The following is a 26,872-nucleotide window of genomic DNA, read 5'->3' as shown; positions in this document are numbered from 1 at the left end:
TGCGACGGGTAAATATAAAGGACGGGCGAACCAGTGGATTTTTCCACGGGCAACGACTAGTATAATATAAATGCTCATTGGTTTAAACTTCTGTGAGATGGATTATTTTTACCACAATGTTTTCACCAAAACAATACTAACACATACTTGGATTTTATGAACTCATACAGGGTGACCATTAATAAAATGAGAACAAAAGTAAGGATATTAAGTAGAATTAAGGAGACAAATTCACATTTTTTTAAGGATATTTTGCTGCGAACGAGAATAAAAATATAAAAAATAAGGATAATTCAGGAGAAAACCAATTTATGTTACTCACTATGCTCTATGATAAGAAAATTATACATATTGTACAAATATACATATAAACCATGCCCTGAAAGATATAAAATATAGGATTTCAGGTAACAAAGAAATATGTCTTATTTCACTGGTGATGAACAATCCATAAACACATTTCCAAAAAAGTTACGATCAGAAAAATTAAGAAATAAGGAGAAATTAAGGAGAATAGCTAAAATTTCAATTTTTTAAGTATATTTAAGTACTTTTAAGGGAGATTTTTTGTCTAAGGTTATTTAAGGAGGAGTGGTCACCCTGTTATAAACATACAACCTTGACGATTTAGTGTTTGACGTGTTACTTATTTACAGCATAAAGTTTTTGTATTTAATTGTTAAATTAATAAAGTTTTTTTTTGGCCTAATAAGATATTACTGCACACTACAAGTTCCCTTTTTATACAACTATAGAAAATTACCATCCTTAACGGTTCATGTTTGAAAGGGAGACAGAGACTTTTTGTTTTGAAAAACATTCTTATCCCTAGAATCCAATGATCTATTCTAATTTACGAGGTTCCTACATCTCGCGTCACAAGACTGAAGCAGAAAACAACTTTTATTAGAAAATAGCTCCCTGGACAAGTCCTTCTTAAGTACTTGTCTATATAGCTCTTCTCCATACTCTATTTTGATTAAAAGTCTCATCACTTTGTTTAAATGTTCCAATCAGCGGCCATTTATTAAGAATTTTAAAAGGGCCGTTGTGTCTCCTGCCCTCAAATCAGGTCATTGGAAGATAGAGGACGTTGTTAAAACCGCTGAGATTTCAGTGAAATCTGTAACGGACACTCCTTAGTTTGACGAAGCAGGTCTAGGTATCATTAATGGAGAGGAAGAAATGCTACTTGCAGTTGTAATTACCAGTGCAATAATAAGCAAACAGCCATTGGCTTCACTTACCACAAAATAACCTCCTTTTAACATTTTCAAGTAATACAACGCATCCTGTGTATTTTCGTTTCTAAAAGAAACAACTAAAAATAGTATTCACTATTGCTCTCACTTTAAGTAAAATAACCAAAGTGTAACTATACCTGTAGCAATGGCTAATCTTTAACCATCATGCAAAATTTATGATAAACAGCTTTCATGTTTGGAATGTTTTCCGGGGTAGCTTTGTTTTTCATGAATCCTTCACTTGCAGGAATAGTTTGTATCTTGACATTTTTTATTGTTGCGTAAGACATTTAATTTTGCACAAAATCCATCCATTGGAGGGTATTTTAATTGACTAATACATTTAATCCATGACACCTTTACTTGATGTGAAGTGTGTCAACATAAACTCTCTCCATATTATACTAATAACTAGATAAATTTTTTTTCTTTAACTTCACAAACACATAAAATCTTATACTAATCTTCATGCTCCCGATTGAATCACAAGAAATTGAATAAGATAATTTTCATGTACAAATGATCTATAACAAAAGTAAAAACCTTGGGATAGTATTGCAAATAAATATAAACCTAATAAAAATGCACAGATTGCTAGATATTACTTCAAAATATTTTTTCCTTGATTACAAAAAGTACAACACGCAGATTTATAAAGGTAAATGATGGTTAGGGGGATCATGAGTTATTTCATCTTTATATTTGCCTACAGGTATATAATACTATTTGTTTTCATGCAAAAGTACAAGTATGCCAGTACCAAATTTAGACAATTTAGTAGCGAGTACAATATTTAGATTCAAATAACACGCTAAAATTTATCTGAAAATATATTCTCACCATTATCAATACGTCAAAAAATTTTTTATAAAATATTTTCAAAAAAATTATTTTAAAAAATGTCAAGCAGAAAAATCGTCGAAAAGTCAGAGTTCGTGCCTGATAACTGCACAAAATCGTAGTACTTACTTCACCTGAAATTCACTTAGGTGTTTTTATATCATTTTTTACACCAACATTGAAATTTCATTTGATTAAAACTAGAATTCAGATAGAAGTTAGTTTCATGTCTGGATTATCATCTAAACAGTACAAAGCTTGTCAACCGACTGAAGTGATTTAACTACAAATCCAGAGAAGTGAATCTGTTGTAAACACCACCTTAGATAAGGACAAAAGCTTTATAAATTTTATTTTTGCCATTTAACTTCATTATCAATAGTACCTAATGGAATTTATATTTCAACTTGCAGAATATAAATCATTGAGAATATGATACAATATTAAAAATATATAATATTTGAATTAAAACACTCTTGAAAAATTTGTATTTGAACATTCAAAACATAATATCATACGATAAACTACAAAAAAACATTTAATAAAATTTTCAATAAAACATTTCTGCACATTTAAAAAATTCAATTCTTAACTAGTGACCTAAATTGAAAAAATAAAATACATAAACAAAAAACAAACAAACAACACAAATAATAACAAGAGACATATAATGAGAATTAGACACTAACCTGAAATTTGTTCAAAGCTAAAAAAATAAAGATTGAAAATATGAGAAAAAACAAGGAAACAGTTTTTATATAGATTTCTTGTTGCAAATGCGATATCTTACCTTAGAATATTTATGTCCTTTGGATTTCAAATAACCATAAGCAATAAATCCTCCAATCATCATAGCGCCACCAAGAGACCAAAATCCATAACAAACATATCTCATAATGTCCCTTGGATTAACAACATCATGCTTATATTTGTCGATATTTGGTTGGTCAATCTTTGACTTCTAAATTAACCAAAGTTAGAATTTGATATAATATGCAAATAATCTATGCAACATATCTTTGCTTTTCAAATCAAATTGCTTCCACATGTGAAACACAACAACAATACCTCATCTAAATACATCACTGGTAGAAAAGTGTGGTTGTTGCGAAGATTTGACGTCATTCTAGAATAAATCAATATAAAAGATGGCTACCACAAGAAAAAAATTCTAGTGAAGATGGTTTAAAATAAGTGCTTATAACAAAAGTAAATAGGGTAGGATTGCATTTACGTTATAAATGGAATAATTTCAACAAGAATGTTAAGTTGTAGTCTTTTGTGGAATCTCAATGTTAAACCAGTGACCTAAACATACAAGCAGCACAAGTTAAAACTTTTTCTGGTGACAGGCTTACAATATGTCAGTTAAATATGTCATAGCAATACTTACAGGGTCGACATCAACAAAAGCTTGATGCAATGTTTTGTTTGGTTTAAGCCCGACAATAGCATCCCTTAAAGTGTGATCAGCTTGATAGAAGTGTGGCTGTGACATAAATGCAGGAGGGCCTAAATGAATATGGCTCTACAAATAACCGTTCCAAATCAAGCAAAGCCAATAGACTTTTTCTACATTTAAACCCTGGAATAGTAAGGCTGGAAACGTTCCAATTCTCTAAACGTACGCAGGAGATTTTACACCTGATTTCAATTTATTAACATCCACTCGTATTTAAAAAAATTGGAATATCAATCTATCTCCCTGTTATTACCCCGCTATCTGCAATTTTTCAGATCGAGAAGGATTTTCAGGAGCATTAAAAAATGAAAGAGAAATGTTCATATCCCAATAAAAGTCTTCAAAAACAACATATGGAATACAAAATAAAAACTAATTTAGCTTTTAATTTAAAGGTAATAAATCAAACACAATTAGAATGAAAAACTACCCCTTGTCCTTATTGTAGACAACCAAAATTACAGACCTACAAATGAAAATCTACCCGCTTCAATTTATTACCGCCCTCTTTATAATTCATTTCAAAGAGTAGAACAGAATTTAGAAAATAAGGGTATGCACTAAAACATTAGAGAATTCCAATTTATCAAAATTCACCTCCTTCTAAACATTGTCCAACAGGAAGCAGTCCAGACTCCCAGCACTTTTTAACGCAGAATGGAGCATTGTCAGGATTCGTTTTCTTATCTGCAAATACATCAGCAGACAACACATAACGACGTAACTTAATATCTTCTATTTCTTGGTCTTCCTCATAAGTAAGAAACAAAGAACTAAAGATAAAGAAAATGCTACTTTTAAAAATAATCATTATATATGATAGAAATAATCTATGTACAATAGAATCTTATAACCTTCTAGGTATGCGGCCTTCGAGTCCTTCAAAGTAAAGATTTTCCTTCTTAACAATTTGACACAATTAAAGCATCAAAAAAAAATTAAACATAATGTTTTTGTTAACGTCAACACTTTCTTTGTTGTTAGAAAATAGGGTTATTTTGGAAATTTTTCACAATATTCTTATTACACATGGTTGAAAAAAAATTTATACATAACTTATAACATATAGTTGGGCTTGCTGAAAAATTTCTTCAGAGTTTTCCTGGAAGGGGGGGGGGGGACATAAAAATATAAAGGAGGGCAATTAATTAAGAGAGGGAAGGATCACCCCCTGTGTAAAATTTTATCATTTCAACAATACATGGGAATATCAATTTAAACAAATTCATATATTTACTTTCACCTACTCATGTTTTTTACTGATTTGTAAGGCTTGACAGTTATTAAGCTACAGGATCACATTTTTTGATAAATTTTTATCTCCATGGCTGAAAACAGTGCAGTTTTCATTCCCTTGGTGCATGTACACTATGAGGTAAAGTCTTACAAACTTAAACAAAGAAAATGATAAAAGAAGTAACATGTTTTATTTTAAAAAGATAAAAACCTCAAAATTATTAAAGAGAATCATTGTTTTGCTTTAAAACTTAGTGCAGGTATAGCCTTGCTAGATACAAGTAAAATATTTAGTTATTTTTGATTAAACAAATGATAAATGATAAATATGGAACAAAAAGCAGCTTCAATATGTTAGTTTTTTATCTGGAAAATGTGAATGTTCAGTTTCTTACTTGGAGTAAAAATTATAAAAGGCGAGTATTTCAACGGTGAAATATAAATTAAAATTAAAAATTTTAGATTTAAAAACAACAAAATGATAAAATTGTAAGCAGAACATGAACACAAAATTATTTCAATGACCTGTATTTTGATAAAAAAATTCTACAAAATCATTCTTTTATACAAGTTACAGGCAAAAGTTTCTACACATATGTAAATTGATATAACCTTGATGTAACCATCCTAATGGCATTCTTCGTTACTTTACTCCTGCACAAATATTACATTTTTGTTCTAAATTTAATTGGAAACTATCCCAAAACATAGTTCAATTATAAATATTGTGATGAATAATATATGTTAATACTTAATACTAAAGAGATAAATGAAAATAAAAAGTTAAAAGTGTGTAACACACTAAAATAATTTTACTCCTCTACCTTTCTCATGTTACTTTCTTGTCTGATATCATTTTTTATTTTTAAATAGGAACAAAGAAGCAGTAATTGGTTTATGTCACAGCCAATGGTTTTAAAAGAAATTAATTGATATTTTAATGACAAAGTTACTTTTTTGTCGATTTCTTTTTGTCTTTTCACTAATTTTTTTTATTCTTAGGTATTATACCCTTACCCTTTTTTCTATATTCTGGCACTTTTCATCCTAATGCGGATTGTCCCGAATTTCTGGCATGTTAGAAAAAGCATTTTAAAAAGCTTGTTTCAAATTTGTCTTTTTTTTCTTTGTCTTTTTTTACAGTATTTTTCACTTATCTTCTATGCATTCTAAGTAGCGCTTTTTGTCCACCAAATCCATTACAGTCATACAGGTCATCCTTTTCTACCCCCCTTGTCCATTTTTATCTGTTTCGACATTCTCTATGCTCAAACATCATTAGTTTTTTAACATATTTTTATTAAATTGCTCTTTAGATTTCGTTTCATATATTTTATTTTACTATTTCGCGTACAGTCACATTGAGCCCCAAATTTATGAATAAAAATAATTTATTATGGTCATCTTGAAAGAGAACGTTTTTACTTAGCTGGTAAGACAAGCAGTAAAATTCTTATGTGACAAACTTACCGACATATATCTGAAATAAATATGTATAAGATTTTATCACTCTTGTCGATGAATGGTTTAAAATGACTTCCATCTATAAAAAGTTAACAAAAAATTATGTACTGAAAAAAAGAAATATGTTTAAAAAAATAAGATTTAATGACTTGCCAGTTCCATTGATCATTTCTCCATATGTGTCATTATTCCAATAAGGTGAGTAACTAAAATAAAAACAAATTGTGAATACTTTGCAGGCACAGTGATAAATCTGGCAGGATTAACAATTTTGTTAACCCTAAACGCAATTAGATGCAATTTGGATTATGCCAGGATGAAGTACTACTGACGCCATCTTTATTTTAAAACAATTACATGAGATACATCAGGACAAAATGAAGGATTTGTATTTCACATTAGTAGACCTTTAGAAGGCCTCTGATGGCCTCCGTTGGTGTCCATCATTGTTGGCTGTCCTCTGGAGTTTTTATAGGATAATAACCTTGTTTCAGTTGCAAAAACTGTGGTAAAACTAAGCCAATAGTTAAACATTTAGAAGACTGAGCTTAAAAATAAACGGTTTAGAGTAAATGTAAAAAAGACTAAGGTTCTGTCAAGCTCTTAGGAAAGACCAACGAGATAAGAAAAATTCAAATGGTTATGTTCCATTTGTTTGAAAGGTGTTGCAACAATTCCATATTATGCTCTGCCTGTAAGAAATGGGTACACAAACGTTGCTCTGTTATCAAGAGTGTATTTAGAGAAACACTTGATTACAAGTGCTTTAAATGTGTAGTGGCAATATTCCGCCTCCTGCCTCATATACAACTTGTGTAGAGTGTTCTGCTTTACGCAAGTGAAATTGGCCAGTTAATGTGGAAGACTTGTGTCGGATCACTAGAAACGACAATGCAATGCTGAGGTGGGCAGTGAAACTATTTGACAGAGCTCCAACGAGTGAGTTTCCAGCCGTGCTGGACTAAAAATTGCAATGCGCATCTATTTTCTCTTAGCTATGTCTAAATTCAGTTTAAATTAAAGTGCAGATTATATTACCACTACAAAATTGTAAAATCGCATAAAAGAGTTTTTTAAAAAAAGGAAATGAAGTGAATAATGCACAAAAGGATAATTATTTTTTATTTTTCTATCTAGCTAGGGTATGAGCAGATTAGATAAAAGTGCAATGGCAAACTTAGGAAATTACTCTTAAAGAAATTGAAGGACTTTAAAAATCACAGTTAATACTTTACCGTGTTGACCAAACTGAGCACTAAATACCTGAAAAATCGCTTATATTTGCAAAAATAATTCTCAAAGCTGCCATCCAGTAGCAGTTGTATTCTATAAAAACTTTAAGTAAAAAAAAAATAATCATAACATGTACCTTAATCCTCTCCATTTAAAAATTCTTTGCAAATTATCAATATCTTCATTTCCGGTTTTTAGGGTAAGGTTGCCAATATAACTTGCCTCTTTACTTCCATTGTGCTAAAAAATATTTCAAATCTGGTAAAACAAGAGATAGAATAAGATTGGTTAAACAAATTAGATGTTGTTAAAACACTAATCGAAACTGTGTAATATCAAACCTGCAGAGCCACAAATGGATTGATTGGAGGAGGCTTTAGTCCAAGCGGTTTCATAACTTGTTCTAATTCATCCTTATGTGCTTGTAAGAAAGCCAGAAATTTATCTTCATATCCCCATAAGAGTTTCTTTACTGTTAAGTTATGAAATGGTGTGACTTTTTGCATTGTTAGGACTGTGTTGAACATCTGAACAGCAAACTGCTTTGCAGTAGATGACCTATTTGTGACATGTATGCTACCAATAAGATGCAGCATAGTCTGAAATAAAAAATCAATATAACATACAATGGATACTATACAGTACAGAAGGAAATCAAAATGTCATCTCCTAGAAGTTTAGGTGCATATAGGGTGTACAATCAGTGATACATCATATAAAAACTTCTTGCCACAAAAACTCAATGAGTGTGCCAAGGTTTATGTAAATTTGATTTTGTATTCCAACTAAAACAAGAAAGCTTAGAACTTTTTTTTCTTAAACTGACAGTGTAAAATGATGTTGGACTTAAAGCTTTAAAACTTGGTTAACAAGTCTTTTAAGTTTTCTAAAAAGCTCTTTTAGGTCTCAAGATATTCACATTTAAAGAATTTCAGATTTAATTATGTTGCATAAATTATGATGTCATATTTAAGTAATAGCAACTTTTGACATTTTCTTTCATCAGTAATTTTAGACTTGTTTAGAGATGTGCATTCAAACGTTATTAATGCATAGATATTACGAAGGTGAATTGATTACCATTAATTTTTTTGCCAAAATGATACTTGTTCGCTCGTCTCAGGCCTTTTAAATTTTTTCCAATGACCCAATAACTTGGGATCTGCAACTTGGTTATGTGAATTGACAGTAGGGACATGCGTATAAACAGATACCTAATTTCAGAAGCCCTGCATACATAACAATTTGACAAGTTGAGTTATTTTATGGACCTGCTAGATAACTTAAAATAACAGGAGTACAAACATAACATAAAAACAGGCTGTCAAATCTGACGCAAATCCGCGAATCTGATTCGCGTGTCAACTCTTGTGATCGATGATACCGCGAATCCAATCACATTCGCGCAATTAACATTAGTCACCATATTTCTACTTTTCCAATACTCGTTTGCTGCCAAAGTCCACCATTCGCTGCTGATGGTTACCATTTTCTTTTTCCCTTTATTGAAGTTAAATACTTTACAGAACGGTTATTGATCATCCCCCACGTGGATTCAATACTTTCCCTTTAATCTCAAAGCACAAAAAATCAAAATGGCGAATTTCTTGAGGGTGAGTTTCAGCCAGCCAAATAAAGTGTTTTATATCATAATAATACCAGAGAAAGAAACTATAAAAATGGGATTTGTGTATTGAATTTATGAGAATCTAAATTGGATTTGCGGGAGGTAAGAATCACGAGAATCCAACTAGATTCAGTGGATTTACGAAGTAGTAGTTGCGAGAATCCAAATGAATTTGCGATAGCTAAGGTAGGATTTGACAGCCTGAAAAGATTAAAATTAGATTAGAAATTGAAAACTGAAACATACCCAAGCTGCAATATTGGGACTATGTATTACATCATTCTCTGTGCAAGTGCTACATGAAGTTGACGAATCAAAGATGTATGAATAGTTTTGCATGTATGTGATTTCATCTGAATTTTTTTCTAACACATAGTTGTATCGCACCTCCCTAAAACACAACATGTAGGGTTCAATATGAAGAGGTTTAAACTATGTCCCACTATTTCTATCTTTTCATCAAAATGTGTACATTACATTTTATTCAAACACAGATCATACACTTTAAAATTAGTTTTAAAGGTTACCTCCCGTGAAAAATCAAGTTGAGCTCATATGAAAGAGCTTGAAAGGTTGTCAAGGAATTTCAATATTTTTTTTAAATTCTTAATTGGTTCTTTAGAATTTTGACTAAGAAAATTCACTAATTATGCATGATGTCATGAGTAACATTTTTGAAAAGCCATATAGAGTTAAAAATGTTTTCTGGCCATTCACTTTGACGGGTTTTGAACATTTTACATATTTTTTTTATTTAGTTACCATAATTATGCTCAATGCATACTCATGACGTCACAATTTCGCAGAATTAGCGCTACTTTTAAGACAAATATCTCGAGAACGGATAAAGTTTTTTCTAAAAAATAAAAAGATTTCTAGACAACTTTCAAAGATCTGTAATATGAGCTCAACTTGATTTTTAGCGGGAGGGAACCTTTAAGAAAATAGTGGGATTTGTGGTCCCAAGAACTGTGGGTTGCAGACAAACCCACTCACTATGCGAGGCAATATGTTTCTGACACGCAAATAGCTTATTTAGATAGCTCAATATAGCAAATAGCTTATTTAGATGATGCGTATGTACATAAAGATTTATCATGGCACTTTCCTGATAGTAGTTCAACTCTAATCAGGAGAGGCAAGTACTACCAGTGTGATTAAATTAAAGTGAAGCTATACTTTGAGCTTCACTAATACACTGCTTATCAAGTTTTATTTTAGTATTAAAAAATTTGACAACAGCAAATTATAATATCTATAACAAATGCAACCATCAAATAGACCAATATTCCGTGAAACAATTCTTTGCATCAAAAAGACATCGTTAACCTTCCAACATACACAAAAACTATCTTTGACTTAGGTCCATTGTCATGCAAAGTTATATGTCAGAATGGTGTATTACAGTGTAACATTCTACTACCTGAAATACCATTTTTACTTACATCAAATAATATTTTATTATATCCTGCACAAAACTTACCTGTAAGAATAAGGACCAAGCTGACGAACCTGAGGTTTTGAGCCATTTAGTACATCTTCTACATTTGTATAATTAAACAAGTAGTACTGCATGTATACTGGAACAGGAGGTTTGACCCAATCATTATATGTTTCTCCTCCTTCTTTCATAACTAATTTCTAAATCAGAAAATTATTTAAAATTATATATATTCAGATAAAATATTAGGTAGCTTCTTTGAAAAATAGGCATATTCTAAATAGGAATCAAGTTAATACAACCTTCAGTCAATTATTCGTTGAGGCTATTGTAGCTATACTGGCACTGTATTTACATGGCTACAAAACTCAAATTTCAAATTGAGTTTAAACTGAATCACCAAAAAAGGAGAGTATCAGTACCAGTAACTAAATAAGTGGCCTGGCACTAAATTTAAATAATATAAATGCTTTACTTTGCACAAAAAAGAAGTTGAAATATGATTTAGAAAAACGAAAACATTTAGGTAGATGTTAGCATTATATCCCCTTGGGAAATTTACTTAAATTTCTCTCTTAGTGACAGCCCAAGTGGTGTCTGTAAACTACATCATACAGTAAAAATTTGCAGTGGCTACATACCCTGCATTTATCTCTGACTGGGACATACCTTTTTAACTGCATTTTTATAAAGTTCTGTGAAAAGTGGAATGCATGCAAAACCCAGACATACAAATATCAACCCAATGACTATTGCAACAGATGCCAATACAATTGGTCTGCAGCACTTTTTTTCTTTCTTTGACATGTCGCCTAAAACACACAATGATTAATGTCATTCAGAGTAAATCTATGCAGTAAAACAATTTGACTGAACAAATTTGCTTGTCTTCCACAATATTGAGTTGTATACACATTTTGGAAGCCACATAGATACAAAAAGGCAAAAACATGAGTGATGTAAGTAATGTGTTAGGTAACTTCCAGTTAACTGTGTTTGCCAACACATTTAACATTATCTGCACAGGACTTTGAGTATGCCCGTCAACCTGTCTTCACTGTGAAGCAGACATACAAGAATCTTATATCAAGGATCAGTTTATTTGTGGGATTCACAATGTGACCCTACAAACAGACCTTCAAGCAAAGATGGAATATCTCAAATTTCTTGCTAACAAAATAAAGCATGTTGAAGCCTTTAAATCTACACTTCGCAATCAACGACATCAATAACAACCTTTTGACCAAAAAATAACATGATATACTGGCTGAGCAAAGCAATAAAACAAAAAATATATATATTAGCAGAAGGTGTGCGCATGATTTTTTTGCTATAAAATGAAAATAATTTATTGCAACAAACAGGTTGTGAAATTTACTGATCTATAGCCTTTCCACCTATGCCAGGTATGATGCTCAAATGAGTTTTTTAATCACTTTGAATGTTTCTGTACACACAGCTTGTCAAAATTGATATGCTGACAAAAACAATTTATCGTCGTATCCGAAAATTGCTAAATTCAGAAAAACAGAAATATATCATGATAGTGGTAAAAAATTTTTTGGTTCCATTTCATCAAGCTGGTCCAAAAACATAAATACTAAATTTTATTTGTACAAAAAGCATAGTTTTTCATACCGCTGACACCAAAATGGCTGCTGCGACTAATCCATTTGAAATTAATTCATAATATTTTAAAAAAACACTTTTACTCTTTATGTGTTTTTATTTTCCTGCAAAAGTTGTTGCATAGCTTATATGACATAAGGAAGATAAAGTTAAACATTCTGTGGTACATGGGCCTTAAAAATTCTGAGCGGGAAATTTGAAAAATAATAAATCCCAAAATCGCAATCTTAAAATTTTTGTTAATGTAAAAGTAATCCACATGAAAAAGTTTCTGATGTTTTTTTATGAATCTAACAATAGGGTAGCTAAGCTACCTGTAAGAACAACATCAAACAACATTGAGGCTGTTCTCTTTTGTAAACAAACCCAGTGGTATTTTTGTAATAGGTACCAAATTTTATGTGTGCACTCCTTGCGCTTATGAGTATAATCAAAGTGCCCTGTGTGTAAATCCTATAAATTTGTGTCATCTGCTCACTCTTTACAAATGACACAACGCAACAAAGAAACCGTATATTGCTATTTCCCGTAACCTATACCGAGATTTGGTTGTGATATATATCAGAATTAATTGTCTTTAAGGTAACAGTAACCCTTTCAAAATTATTTTTAAAAAATATCATCTAATTAGTTAGTTATTTTCAAAATATTTATATCATTTAAATATTTAAAAAGTTTATTATAGTGTAAATATGAGCTATGTGATTTTTTTAATTATTGAGCTTTGTTTTTGGATATATTAAAGTCAAAGTAGTACTACAGTTGCAGGCATGTGTTGGTAAGGATCTTCTGTTTAGTAAAGTATTAATTGTTAGTCTGCAGGAATGTAAACAAACACAGCCTGAATGAAAGAAGCCAGGGAATGCTAAACGGAAAAAACTGTGTCCCTCATATATAATTGTCTAAAAGTAATTTTATTTATCATATTTTGAAATAAATATTTTTTACACAATAAAATAATGTTTCACCGTTATAAGTATAGTTTTAAACTGGAGTTAGTACTTCAAAACATATTTACATATGTTTGAAATAAATATTATATAAATTATTCTTGCATTATTTTTGTATTTAATTATCTTGAAAGACAACGGGTGCTTCTTTTAATTTGCTAGATTTGAAATTGAAACTTTATACATATACATTAGGTTTACCTTAGTCATTGAACATGTCATGTAGAGCCTGACACAGTGGGGCTGGTTTCTACCTATAGACCTAATCTTAAAGATTGCCAGGGTTATTAGTCTCACTTGCCTGTAAAGGAACTGGACCCTACCCAGGTCTTGATTATTAATGGTTGCATATAAGAACCCAACATCCCACTCCTTTTAACTAAATAGCTTATAATATCAATCTGAGTATCTGCAAACAAATCAAAGATGTTCCCATTATGATGGGTTCCTAAGTCGAAAAGCCTCTTAAAAAGGAGTTTAGCTCCCAAGATGATTTCATCTAAACACTTATTAGGGTAACATTAACAAACATCAATGTTGAATGCAATTTTGTGTCGGATTAGGCTACTCTTGTGCCTAGGTACATGACTTTTTGTTAATTTAGAACAATTTATAACTTTTATTGGCTGATCCCTAGATGCTGAGCGATTGGTGGTATAAAACTAGACAGGCTTTCCTTGTAATTCTTCTTCAAAATTAAGGAAATGCATATTAACTTTATCATGCTTTTGCTATGACTTTATAACGTTCACTCATTGTGTGAATAATAAATACAAATTCTGTTTTGCAATCATCACACAATTTTGTTACAATCATATAAATTAGATCACTGAGTGTTTGGAAATCAGGAAATGAATTGTTAAAAACGATTCTAGATGCAAAGTAAGTGAAGGTATAAATATGGTCAGGCTTTCCATTTACGGGAATTCTATTTTGGGAACACCTATAGTGACAAAGGGGTTCTTTAAAAGAAAAGGAAATGTATATTAAACATTTTATCATGTTGGCATTCCACCTTTGGTGTTACAAAAATTGTTAGATTAGGTCACTCTTGTGCTTTGACTTGTGACGTTTATTGCATTATAAAAATAATAACTACTAATTTAATAAAATCTCACATTTTTTTTTCAATATACATGTTTTGAGCTACAGTAGACTCCCGGTTATTCGAAGCCTCAAGGGGGATAAGAATTTACTTCGAATAACCGGGAGTTCGAATAACTGAAAAATTCGTTTTCCCGCCAGATTTTCAACTTAACCTTAATGGGATGGACTTTTCTTAAGTAATTGAGGCATTGTGGTTCAGTTGAGCGTGTAAACACAAAGAATTTTTACTTTTTGAAGAAAGAATAAATTTGAACAAATTGTTAACAGGTTTTAAAATATGAAAGTTATAAAGAAAATGTATCTAGTAAATACAAGGAGTTCAACTCTTAAAAAAATCTTTAATGCTACATTGTTTTTTACTATCGATATAGTGTTTTTGACATGTACGTGTTATCATGTTTAACTGCTTTCTGATGTCAAGACCATTCTTGGAACCAACAAACGACATAGACAAATATGCAGTGGCGGTCTGCAAAAAAGGAGATATTGTTGGTCATTTGCCTAAAGGAAAAACAGGAAAATTTGCCAAAACGATATTTTACTTTCTGAAGTCAGAGATGTTGTGTACTTGCAAAGTAAAAGTGACAGGGAAAAGAACTAACTTTGGAGATGATAAGGGATTGAGGATCCCCTGTTTGCTTCAACTCTCTGGACCGAAGGAGAATATTGAACTTTTGAAGAAATTGCTTGAAGAGTGTAAATAGCCATGAATATTGAAACCTGATTTTTTGAAGAAAAAAAGTGTTTTAATCGCAGAAAATCAATGTTCTCACTCGACGATCTCCCAATAAGAAAAATTTGAATAACTGAGGGTGACTTAGCCTATAATTGGCCCCAAGGGGAATAAAAATCACTTCGAATAACCGAAGAATAACTGAAGTTCGAATAACCGAGAGTGTTTTTGCCTGAGTTGGGTAAGCAGATCCAAGGGGAACGCCATCTCACTTCGAATAACCGAATTATTCGAATAAGTGCAGGTTCGAATAACCAGGAGTCTACTGTACTCTTATGTCATCTTCAGTCTAAATATTTACATAAAGCTTGTAGTATATATAAGTACAAGGATTAACAGAAGCTAAATTTACAAACAATTTTATGAAAGTATTGGTTTTCGTGCATACAAAAGATTCTGCTATAAATTGTCAACACCTTTATTTCCACTTCAGGAATTAGGTTTAAAATCTTTGAGTACCTCCCTTGTGTCAATGGTCAAATAAAAACCATGAGAGTTTGTCTCGCTGGAGTCCAATATGAGAGCGTTATTATGGTTATAACACAATGCCAAACATGAATAAACTATGCATGTTACACAGTTTTTTTTTATAAGAAACCAATCTATAAGAAACCTTAGGCTTGGAAAGTCAAAAATTTTAAGAAATTTTAAAAAATTTGAGCAGGATGAGATAATCTTCAACATTAGGAAACTTATTTTCATATAACAGACAAAAGGGTGGACAGAATAAAAAGAGTTTCTCATAAAGTAGTATAAGAACACTAGTAATTAGCATGTACCTGACGCTCAGGGCATGATGAAGCCCCTGACGCTCAGGGCATCTCTCATACACCTGACGCGAAGGGTATGAATAAAAACACCAGTAATTAGCATGTGCCTGACACTCAGGACATGTTGATGTACCTGAAGCTCAGGGCATCTCTAGTGTAGTCATTATGTGTATAGGAGACATGCGCCTTACGCTCAGGGCATGTTGATGCCCCTGACGCTCAGGGCATCTCTCATACACCTGACGCTCAGTGTATGGAAGAGAACACCATTATTAGCATGTGCCTGACGCTCATGACATGTCGATGCATCTGACGCTCAGTGCATCTCATCTGTCTCATGCACCTGACGCTCAGGGCATGAAAACGCCTATAATACATATCCTGACGCTCAGGTTATGCATTATATATTTGTGCATATGATGAAGCCCGAAGGAGGCACCTCCATAAATGGTTTACGCATACTGAATGTGTCGTATCTACTCATTCCAACAGAAATACATTGTTTCTATCAATTTGTGTTATTATTCTGGAACCCAAAGCAATTTATCTTTTTTATCACTTGATCCTCGCAATAAATCAATTTAAGAAGACAAAGAAATGAGTAAATGTCCGTAGCTCGTTTTGAACTTTTGTCGGACAAAATGCCTGATAGATTTCCATCTTGGTCGAACACTTTTAAATCTCGGAATTATTGAATAGTTCTGGTTCTTTTAATCCACGAGCAAGCCTATTCATATCCAACCTGACCATCCTAGCTAATTCATTGACTCCTGACTTAGTTAAAAGAACTACGTAGACATAAATCTCTTTTGCCTGGCCCCTTCGTCGTTGGTAACTAGGTCTTACACAAGAAATCCAGCCATGTTGTTCTTTACTAATGCGGAGGTAAATGCCAACGGAGCACGGATAAAGCAAGTCAGCAAGACTGCACTTACAGGCAGAATAGATATTTTATCATGAATTTAATTGTAGATAATTTCTTCGTTTGATAAAACAATCGAAAACCATAGTAAGTCCGAATTTAATTGAGTTTTTTCTTTATGCCACAAATGTTGTTTTTATTCAAACAATTTTAAAAACGAAACCCAAGCAAAGCATAATTTTGCCTATTTGCTTGTAATGATCTGAAAAATAAACAATAAATTTATGAAAATGACAGAAAAGTCATGCATACTATTTCGTACATGTAGAAAAGGAAGTTAAGGTTAAGAGATTAGCTATACGTAGACGCTCATCGTGTTTGGGGTTTACGATTCAAAAAGTCCCCCACTTTCCTACCTCAAAATGAATGCGCAACAAAGATTAGCCTCAAAGCCCATATCTTATGCGTAACATCTTTGCATGTGCGTTTTACATTGCACGCGTTACTTGATTTGCACGTACAAATCATCGCACACCTACTCAAATATTCCTGAAAAAGCCTGAGGATAATGTCACAAATCAACACAATATATTTACGAACCAAATTAGCTTTTTGTTCAATAATGGCAGCAGCGGTTAATGCAATTATTGCTTTTAGGGACTAAATTTGGACATAAAATAATAAAAAAGTCGCCAAGTATTGCAACTATTTTAATCATAAAATAGACTTTAAAAATAATTCCAGTGGATCTCACATTTGAAAAAAAGACGCAAATCATGGAAATAGGATGTTTTGACGGTTTCTTTTTCGAACGACCTTTCATAAACGTTCACCTTGATCGTCAGCATTTTTGCAAAGTTGTTTTTAGGGATGGTTTATAGTCAAAACCATGAAGTTATGTGGCAAGCAGAGTTTCCAGCTAGAGCTGTTTGTTTAGATAATCACGTAATTAGGACGGTATACGCTATTATTTATGTATCTTTTGTTGTTCATTCGTCTTTAACCCAAAGTTTATGTATAAACAGAAGCCATTATAAATTGTGAATGTTGCTATTTTTTCCTATAACATACAGGTTCAAAGTGTTTTAAAGCTGGATGGCTCGTGGTAACCCATTTACAAATAGGACATAATGCTTACACAGATTAGTTTTGCTTTACTGACCTTTTTAAAGGGGCATACAAGCAGTATGCCCCGTTTAAAAACAGGCAAAGCCACATGCGGGGGGGGGGATTGGACTAGAACAACCTTTCAGACCTGAGTTGAATGCTCTACCTACTGAAGGTACCAATCCCTTGCAAAGCCAAGTATCTTAATTAGGAGAAATTTTTCCCATTTAGAAGTCCACTGGCAAACAAAGTTTGTTTCCGTATCTACTATATCATGCGCGGCTAGCTTAAAAATTGTTCAGCAAAAGTGGAAAAAAATTAAATGCAAAAGGATTTAATACTACATTGTGTTAGGAAAATGCGTTTTCTAAAACATAGCTACCTGATACCCAGCTGAATGTTCAAACTTTCGCTAATAATAAGGAACTAGCGATAGAATAGATTTGGCGTACACATGATGATAAAGCGCTTTCGGTTGTGTACTTCTCACGGCACTTCTCACTCGTGACCACGAAACGGATCTCCCTCCATCGGAATGGTCTTACTTTTGAAAATCAACTTTATACACAATCACAGTGAAAATATGTTCGTCCTTTTGTGTTTTTTTTTTTATTATTTTGTAAACTACTATATTTATTAGTGCTGAAAATTGATAAGAATATAAGCGGTAGGGATAAGTTTCATTTATTAATTATCTAATTTTATACGAATTAATTTAAGATAGGAGGAGAGTGATCGTCATGTGTAGTGAAGTCATGTGACACATAGACCTTTTCAGGGTTGCGCAGTCTGCATCGAAACATGAAGTAAATCCTCGATTAATTGCTTTGGGTTCCAGAATAATAACACAAATTGATAGAAACAATGTATATCTGTTGGAATGAGTAGATACAACACATTCAGTATGTGTAGACTATTTATGGAAATTTTTGGGGAATGGGTAGGAATGAAGGTGCCTCCTTCGTGCTTCGTCATATGCACAAATATATAATGCATAACCTGAGCGTCAGGCACATGCTCATTACTGGTGTTTTTATTCATACCCTGAGTGTCAGGTGCATGAGACAGATGAGATGCACTGAGCGTCAGATGCATCGACATGTCCTGAGCGTCAGGCACATGCAAATTATGGTGTTCTCTTCCATACCCCGACCGTCAGGTGTATGAGAGATGCCCTGAACGTCAGGGGCTTCATCATGCCCTGAGCGTCAGGCGCATGGTTCTTATTCACATGAAGACTACACTAGAGATGCCCTGAGCGTCAGGTGTATCGACATGTCCTGAGCGTCAGGCACATGCTAATTATGGTGTTCTCTTCCATACCCCGACCGTCAGGTGTATGAGAGATGCCCTGAACGTCAGGGGCTTCATCATGCCCTGAGCGTCAGGCGCATGGTTCTTATTCACATGAAGACTACACTAGAGATGCCCTGAGCGTCAGGTGTATCGACATGTCCTGAGCGTCAGTCACATGCTAATTACTGGTGTTCTTATTCTACAATATTTCTACAATGACTTTTATCAACACATTACTTGCCTAAACGGCTGACGAAGGAGGCCCAGCACACCCACCAATTAAATTAGAGGCTCTCTACAGACTTGTTGTTTCTACCTCTGGACTAAAACCCCGACATAACATGAGCCAAAAGAAATGTCAGGGAAACCTTGAGGCAGAAGCAATTTGTCTGGTTATGTTGTGCTGCGTGCTCACATAACAGTTGTGATGTGGTTGTCTTTAGTTGCATTGGAGAGGTTCATGATATTTCGATTTCGACTCGAGTCAATTGCACCACGATGATTAATTGAATTGCTATCTCATCCACCATTAGTAGGCGTGTTGATGACATAAAATAAAAAAGAAATAGGTGAAGAAAATCAATTTATAAAAGGGTGGGAGGGTGGGTAACTGTAAGCTGTAAGGTACATCTGAAGAACTTGTGCAGTGTGGGATGTTGGGTTCTTATATGCAACCATTAATAATCAAGACCTGGGTAGGGTCCAGTTCCTCTACAGGCAAGTGAGACTAATAACCCTGGCAATCTTTAAGATTAGGTCTATAGGTAGAAACCACCCCCACTGTGCCAGGCTCTACATGACATGTTCAATGACTAAGGTAAACCTAATGTATATTAACCACAATACTAAAGAACTGTAATTCTGTCACCACAATTAACATGAGCAAAACTTGCAGTTTAGCTCCATTAAACCGTCCCGGCGCCTAACCAAAACTAGATATTTTTTCAGTGCGACACTTAATTAAGGGCGGCGCCTAATTTTGTAATTCAGTAATGCCTTCTTACGCTCTGTGCCGGGGGTATCAAGATTCGTCCCCATCTCGTCCGCAGGGCATCTTGTATCTTTTTTGACCCCGGTTCGTATCGCCGTCCCGGGGTCAGAAAAGATACAAGATGCCTTGGGGACGAGGTTGCCCATCAGCGCTTTGACTGTCTAGACCTGCACGATAGGAAATTTCGTAATGAAACCTGTTTACAGCGGATACCTCTCCATAGCGTCGTTGTTTGAAATAACTAAACATTTCTCCCTATTGTTCCCTGGTGAAACTTATTAACCACATGTCAAAAATGCTAAATAAAAAACTTGTTAAGAGGTTCCTGACCTCCCTTGAACCTACACAACCGATGATGTGCAACTATTTATTATTTTGAGTAATGCGAAATGATATTCTTCGCGAAACTTTGTCTTCTTTTTTAACAGTTTTTATTTTCTATGTAGCGTTTTTGTTTTTTGTTGAATGTTTCTGTACACACAGCTTGTCAAAATTGATATGCTGACAAAAACAATTTATCGTCGTATCCGAAAATTGCTAAATTCAGAAAAACAGAAATATATCATGATAGTGGTAAAAAATTTTTTGGTTCCATTTCATCAAGCTGGTCCAAAAACATAAATACTAAATTTTATTTGTACAAAAAGCATAGTTTTTCATACCGCTGACACCAAAATGGCTGCTGCGACTAATCCATTTGAAATTAATTCATAATATTTTAAAAAAACACTTTTACTCTTTATGTGTTTTTATTTTCCTGCAAAAGTTGTTGCATAGCTTATATGACATAAGGAAGATAAAGTTAAACATTCTGTGGTACATGGGCCTTAAAAATTCTGAGCGGGAAATTTGAAAAATAATAAATCCCAAAATCGCAATCTTAAAATTTTTGTTAATGTAAAAGTAATCCACATGAAAAAGTTTCTGATGTTTTTTTATGAATCTAACAATAGGGTAGCTAAGCTACCTGTAAGAACAACATCAAACAACATTGAGGCTGTTCTCTTTTGTAAACAAACCCAGTGGTATTTTTGTAATAGGTACCAAATTTTATGTGTGCACTCCTTGCGCTTATGAGTATAATCAAAGTGCCCTGTGTGTAAATCCTATAAATTTGTGTCATCTGCTCACTCTTTACAAATGACACAACGCAACAAAGAAACCGTATATTGCTATTTCCCGTAACCTATACCGAGATTTGGTTGTGATATATATCAGAATTAATTGTCTTTAAGGTAACAGTAACCCTTTCAAAATTATTTTTAAAAAATATCATCTAATTAGTTAGTTATTTTCAAAATATTTATATCATTTAAATATTTAAAAAGTTTATTATAGTGTAAATATGAGCTATGTGATTTTTTTAATTATTGAGCTTTGTTTTTGGATATATTAAAGTCAAAGTAGTACTACAGTTGCAGGCATGTGTTGGTAAGGATCTTCTGTTTAGTAAAGTATTAATTGTTAGTCTGCAGGAATGTAAACAAACACAGCCTGAATGAAAGAAGCCAGGGAATGCTAAACGGAAAAAACTGTGTCCCTCATATATAATTGTCTAAAAGTAATTTTATTTATCATATTTTGAAATAAATATTTTTTACACAATAAAATAATGTTTCACCGTTATAAGTATAGTTTTAAACTGGAGTTAGTACTTCAAAACATATTTACATATGTTTGAAATAAATATTATATAAATTATTCTTGCATTATTTTTGTATTTAATTATCTTGAAAGACAACGGGTGCTTCTTTTAATTTGCTAGATTTGAAATTGAAACTTTATACATATACATTAGGTTTACCTTAGTCATTGAACATGTCATGTAGAGCCTGACACAGTGGGGCTGGTTTCTACCTATAGACCTAATCTTAAAGATTGCCAGGGTTATTAGTCTCACTTGCCTGTAAAGGAACTGGACCCTACCCAGGTCTTGATTATTAATGGTTGCATATAAGAACCCAACATCCCACTCCTTTTAACTAAATAGCTTATAATATCAATCTGAGTATCTGCAAACAAATCAAAGATGTTCCCATTATGATGGGTTCCTAAGTCGAAAAGCCTCTTAAAAAGGAGTTTAGCTCCCAAGATGATTTCATCTAAAAACTTATTAGGGTAACATTAACAAACATCAATGTTGAATGCAATTTTGTGTCGGATTAGGCTACTCTTGTGCCTAGGTACATGACTTTTTGTTAATTTAGAACAATTTATAACTTTTATTGGCTGATCCCTAGATGCTGAGCGATTGGTGGTATAAAACTAGACAGGCTTTCCTTGTAATTCTTCTTCAAAATTAAGGAAATGCATATTAACTTTATCATGCTTTTGCTATGACTTTATAACGTTCACTCATTGTGTGAATAATAAATACAAATTCTGTTTTGCAATCATCACACAATTTTGTTACAATCATATAAATTAGATCACTGAGTGTTTGGAAATCAGGAAATGAATTGTTAAAAACGATTCTAGATGCAAAGTAAGTGAAGGTATAAATATGGTCAGGCTTTCCATTTACGGGAATTCTATTTTGGGAACACCTATAGTGACAAAGGGGTTCTTTAAAAGAAAAGGAAATGTATATTAAACATTTTATCATGTTGGCATTCCACCTTTGGTGTTACAAAAATTGTTAGATTAGGTCACTCTTGTGCTTTGACTTGTGACGTTTATTGCATTATAAAAATAATAACTACTAATTTAATAAAATCTCACATTTTTTTTTCAATATACATGTTTTGAGCTACAGTAGACTCCCGGTTATTCGAAACCTCAAGGGGGATAAGAATTTACTTCGAATAACCGGGAGTTCGAATAACTGAAAAATTCGTTTTCCCGCCAGATTTTCAACTTAACCTTAATGGGATGGACTTTTCTTAAGTAATTGAGGCATTGTGGTTCAGTTGAGCGTGTAAACACAAAGAATTTTTACTTTTTGAAGAAAGAATAAATTTGAACAAATTGTTAACAGGTTTTAAAATATGAAAGTTATAAAGAAAATGTATCTAGTAAATACAAGGAGTTCAACTCTTAAAAAAATCTTTAATGCTACATTGTTTTTTACTATCGATATAGTGTTTTTGACATGTACGTGTTATCATGTTTAACTGCTTTCTGATGTCAAGACCATTCTTGGAACCAACAAACGACATAGACAAATATGCAGTGGCGGTCTGCAAAAAAGGAGATATTGTTGGTCATTTGCCTAAAGGAAAAACAGGAAAATTTGCCAAAACGATATTTTACTTTCTGAAGTCAGAGATGTTGTGTACTTGCAAAGTAAAAGTGACAGGGAAAAGAACTAACTTTGGAGATGATAAGGGATTGAGGATCCCCTGTTTGCTTCAACTCTCTGGACCGAAGGAGAATATTGAACTTTTGAAGAAATTGCTTGAAGAGTGTAAATAGCCATGAATATTGAAACCTGATTTTTTGAAGAAAAAAAGTGTTTTAATCGCAGAAAATCAATGTTCTCACTCGACGATCTCCCAATAAGAAAAATTTGAATAACTGAGGGTGACTTCGCCTATAATTGGCCCCAAGGGGAATAAAAATCACTTCGAATAACCGAAGAATAACTGAAGTTCGAATAACCGAGAGTGTTTTTGCCTGAGTTGGGTAAGCAGATCCAAGGGGAACGCCATCTCACTTCGAATAACCGAATTATTCGAATAAGTGCAGGTTCGAATAACCAGGAGTCTACTGTACTCTTATGTCATCTTCAGTCTAAATATTTACATAAAGCTTGTAGTATATATAAGTACAAGGATTAACAGAAGCTAAATTTACAAACAATTTTATGAAAGTATTGGTTTTCGTGCATACAAAAGATTCTGCTATAAATTGTCAACACCTTTATTTCCACTTCAGGAATTAGGTTTAAAATCTTTGAGTACCTCCCTTGTGTCAATGGTCAAATAAAAACCATGAGAGTTTGTCTCGCTGGAGTCCAATATGAGAGCGTTATTATGGTTATAACACAATGCCAAACATGAATAAACTATGCATGTTACACAGTTTTTTTTTATAAGAAACCAATCTATAAGAAACCTTAGGCTTGGAAAGTCAAAAATTTTAAGAAATTTTAAAAAATTTGAGCAGGATGAGATAATCTTCAACATTAGGAAACTTATTTTCATATAACAGACAAAAGGGTGGACAGAATAAAAAGAGTTTCTCATAAAGTAGTATAAGAACACTAGTAATTAGCATGTACCTGACGCTCAGGGCATGATGAAGCCCCTGACGCTCAGGGCATCTCTCATACACCTGACGCGAAGGGTATGAATAAAAACACCAGTAATTAGCATGTGCCTGACACTCAGGACATGTTGATGTACCTGAAGCTCAGGGCATCTCTAGTGTAGTCATTATGTGTATAGGAGACATGCGCCTTACGCTCAGGGCATGTTGATGCCCCTGACGCTCAGGGCATCTCTCATACACCTGACGCTCAGTGTATGGAAGAGAACACCATTATTAGCATGTGCCTGACGCTCATGACATGTCGATGCATCTGACGCTCAGTGCATCTCATCTGTCTCATGCACCTGACGCTCAGGGCATGAAAACGCCTATAATACATATCCTGACGCTCAGGTTATGCATTATATATTTGTGCATATGATGAAGCCCGAAGGAGGCACCTCCATAAATGGTTTACGCATACTGAATGTGTCGTATCTACTCATTCCAACAGAAATACATTGTTTCTATCAATTTGTGTTATTATTCTGGAACCCAAAGCAATTTATCTTTTTTATCACTTGATCCTCGCAATAAATCAATTTAAGAAGACAAAGAAATGAGTAAATGTCCGTAGCTCGTTTTGAACTTTTGTCGGACAAAATGCCTGATAGATTTCCATCTTGGTCGAACACTTTTAAATCTCGGAATTATTGAATAGTTCTGGTTCTTTTAATCCACGAGCAAGCCTATTCATATCCAACCTGACCATCCTAGCTAATTCATTGACTCCTGACTTAGTTAAAAGAACTACGTAGACATAAATCTCTTTTGCCTGGCCCCTTCGTCGTTGGTAACTAGGTCTTACACAAGAAATCCAGCCATGTTGTTCTTTACTAATGCGGAGGTAAATGCCAACGGAGCACGGATAAAGCAAGTCAGCAAGACTGCACTTACAGGCAGAATAGATATTTTATCATGAATTTAATTGTAGATAATTTCTTCGTTTGATAAAACAATCGAAAACCATAGTAAGTCCGAATTTAATTGAGTTTTTTCTTTATGCCACAAATGTTGTTTTTATTCAAACAATTTTAAAAACGAAACCCAAGCAAAGCATAATTTTGCCTATTTGCTTGTAATGATCTGAAAAATAAACAATAAATTTATGAAAATGACAGAAAAGTCATGCATACTATTTCGTACATGTAGAAAAGGAAGTTAAGGTTAAGAGATTAGCTATACGTAGACGCTCATCGTGTTTGGGGTTTACGATTCAAAAAGTCCCCCACTTTCCTACCTCAAAATGAATGCGCAACAAAGATTAGCCTCAAAGCCCATATCTTATGCGTAACATCTTTGCATGTGCGTTTTACATTGCACGCGTTACTTGATTTGCACGTACAAATCATCGCACACCTACTCAAATATTCCTGAAAAAGCCTGAGGATAATGTCACAAATCAACACAATATATTTACGAACCAAATTAGCTTTTTGTTCAATAATGGCAGCAGCGGTTAATGCAATTATTGCTTTTAGGGACTAAATTTGGACATAAAATAATAAAAAAGTCGCCAAGTATTGCAACTATTTTAATCATAAAATAGACTTTAAAAATAATTCCAGTGGATCTCACATTTGAAAAAAAGACGCAAATCATGGAAATAGGATGTTTTGACGGTTTCTTTTTCGAACGACCTTTCATAAACGTTCACCTTGATCGTCAGCATTTTTGCAAAGTTGTTTTTAGGGATGGTTTATAGTCAAAACCATGAAGTTATGTGGCAAGCAGAGTTTCCAGCTAGAGCTGTTTGTTTAGATAATCACGTAATTAGGACGGTATACGCTATTATTTATGTATCTTTTGTTGTTCATTCGTCTTTAACCCAAAGTTTATGTATAAACAGAAGCCATTATAAATTGTGAATGTTGCTATTTTTTCCTATAACATACAGGTTCAAAGTGTTTTAAAGCTGGATGGCTCGTGGTAACCCATTTACAAATAGGACATAATGCTTACACAGATTAGTTTTGCTTTACTGACCTTTTTAAAGGGGCATACAAGCAGTATGCCCCGTTTAAAAACAGGCAAAGCCACATGCGGGGGGGGGGATTGGACTAGAACAACCTTTCAGACCTGAGTTGAATGCTCTACCTACTGAAGGTACCAATCCCTTGCAAAGCCAAGTATCTTAATTAGGAGAAATTTTTCCCATTTAGAAGTCCACTGGCAAACAAAGTTTGTTTCCGTATCTACTATATCATGCGCGGCTAGCTTAAAAATTGTTCAGCAAAAGTGGAAAAAAATTAAATGCAAAAGGATTTAATACTACATTGTGTTAGGAAAATGCGTTTTCTAAAACATAGCTACCTGATACCCAGCTGAATGTTCAAACTTTCGCTAATAATAAGGAACTAGCGATAGAATAGATTTGGCGTACACATGATGATAAAGCGCTTTCGGTTGTGTACTTCTCACGGCACTTCTCACTCGTGACCACGAAACGGATCTCCCTCCATCGGAATGGTCTTACTTTTGAAAATCAACTTTATACACAATCACAGTGAAAATATGTTCGTCCTTTTGTGTTTTTTTTTTTATTATTTTGTAAACTACTATATTTATTAGTGCTGAAAATTGATAAGAATATAAGCGGTAGGGATAAGTTTCATTTATTAATTATCTA

General features: G+C 33.3%; 1 protein-coding gene across 4 annotated transcripts; it reads right to left on the bottom strand.

Annotated features, from left to right (window-relative positions):
* Positions 1 to 1,386: 1,386 nt before the first annotated feature.
* Positions 1,387 to 21,629, bottom strand: LOC130653983 (lysosome membrane protein 2-like). Of its 4 annotated transcripts, none has more exons than XM_057456485.1 (15): positions 18,088 to 18,784; positions 11,217 to 11,359; positions 10,590 to 10,747; positions 9,353 to 9,497; positions 7,821 to 8,078; positions 7,616 to 7,719; positions 6,400 to 6,452; positions 6,253 to 6,325; positions 4,144 to 4,319; positions 3,478 to 3,596; positions 3,319 to 3,392; positions 3,153 to 3,210; positions 2,875 to 3,045; positions 2,774 to 2,790; positions 1,387 to 1,655 (listed from the first exon to the last, which is right to left on the bottom strand). In XM_057456485.1, exons 2-14 carry the CDS (start codon positions 11,352 to 11,354, stop codon positions 2,785 to 2,787), a joined length of 1,533 nt encoding a protein of 510 aa, XP_057312468.1. In that variant the 5' UTR covers positions 11,355 to 11,359; positions 18,088 to 18,784; the 3' UTR covers positions 1,387 to 1,655; positions 2,774 to 2,784. The 4 variants fall into 4 exon arrangements, with proteins under 4 accessions (XP_057312468.1, XP_057312466.1, XP_057312467.1 ...); XM_057456483.1 differs by lacking the exons at positions 1,387 to 1,655; positions 18,088 to 18,784 and adding exons at positions 1,657 to 2,684; positions 19,243 to 21,629; XM_057456484.1 differs by lacking the exon at positions 1,387 to 1,655 and adding an exon at positions 1,657 to 1,768.
* Between the last annotated feature and the right edge of the window lie 5,243 nt (positions 21,630 to 26,872).

This window comes from Hydractinia symbiolongicarpus, chromosome 8 (genome assembly GCF_029227915.1).
Source record: "Hydractinia symbiolongicarpus strain clone_291-10 chromosome 8, HSymV2.1, whole genome shotgun sequence".
NCBI lineage: Eukaryota > Metazoa > Cnidaria > Hydrozoa > Anthoathecata > Hydractiniidae > Hydractinia > Hydractinia symbiolongicarpus.
This window is presented reverse-complemented; position numbering and strand designations above follow the sequence as displayed.

Coding starts and splice junctions, on each gene's coding strand:
- LOC130653983 (XM_057456483.1), bottom strand. CDS start 11,354: ATGTCAAAGAAAGAAAAAAAGTGCTGCAGACCAATTGTATTGGCATCT. Junction 6,453..7,615: donor TTTAAATGGAGAGGATTAAG/GTACATGTTATG, acceptor TTTTTATTTTAG/TTACTCACCTTATTGGAATA. Junction 3,046..3,152: donor CAGTGATGTATTTAGATGAG/GTATTGTTGTTG, acceptor TGGTTAATTTAG/AAGTCAAAGATTGACCAACC.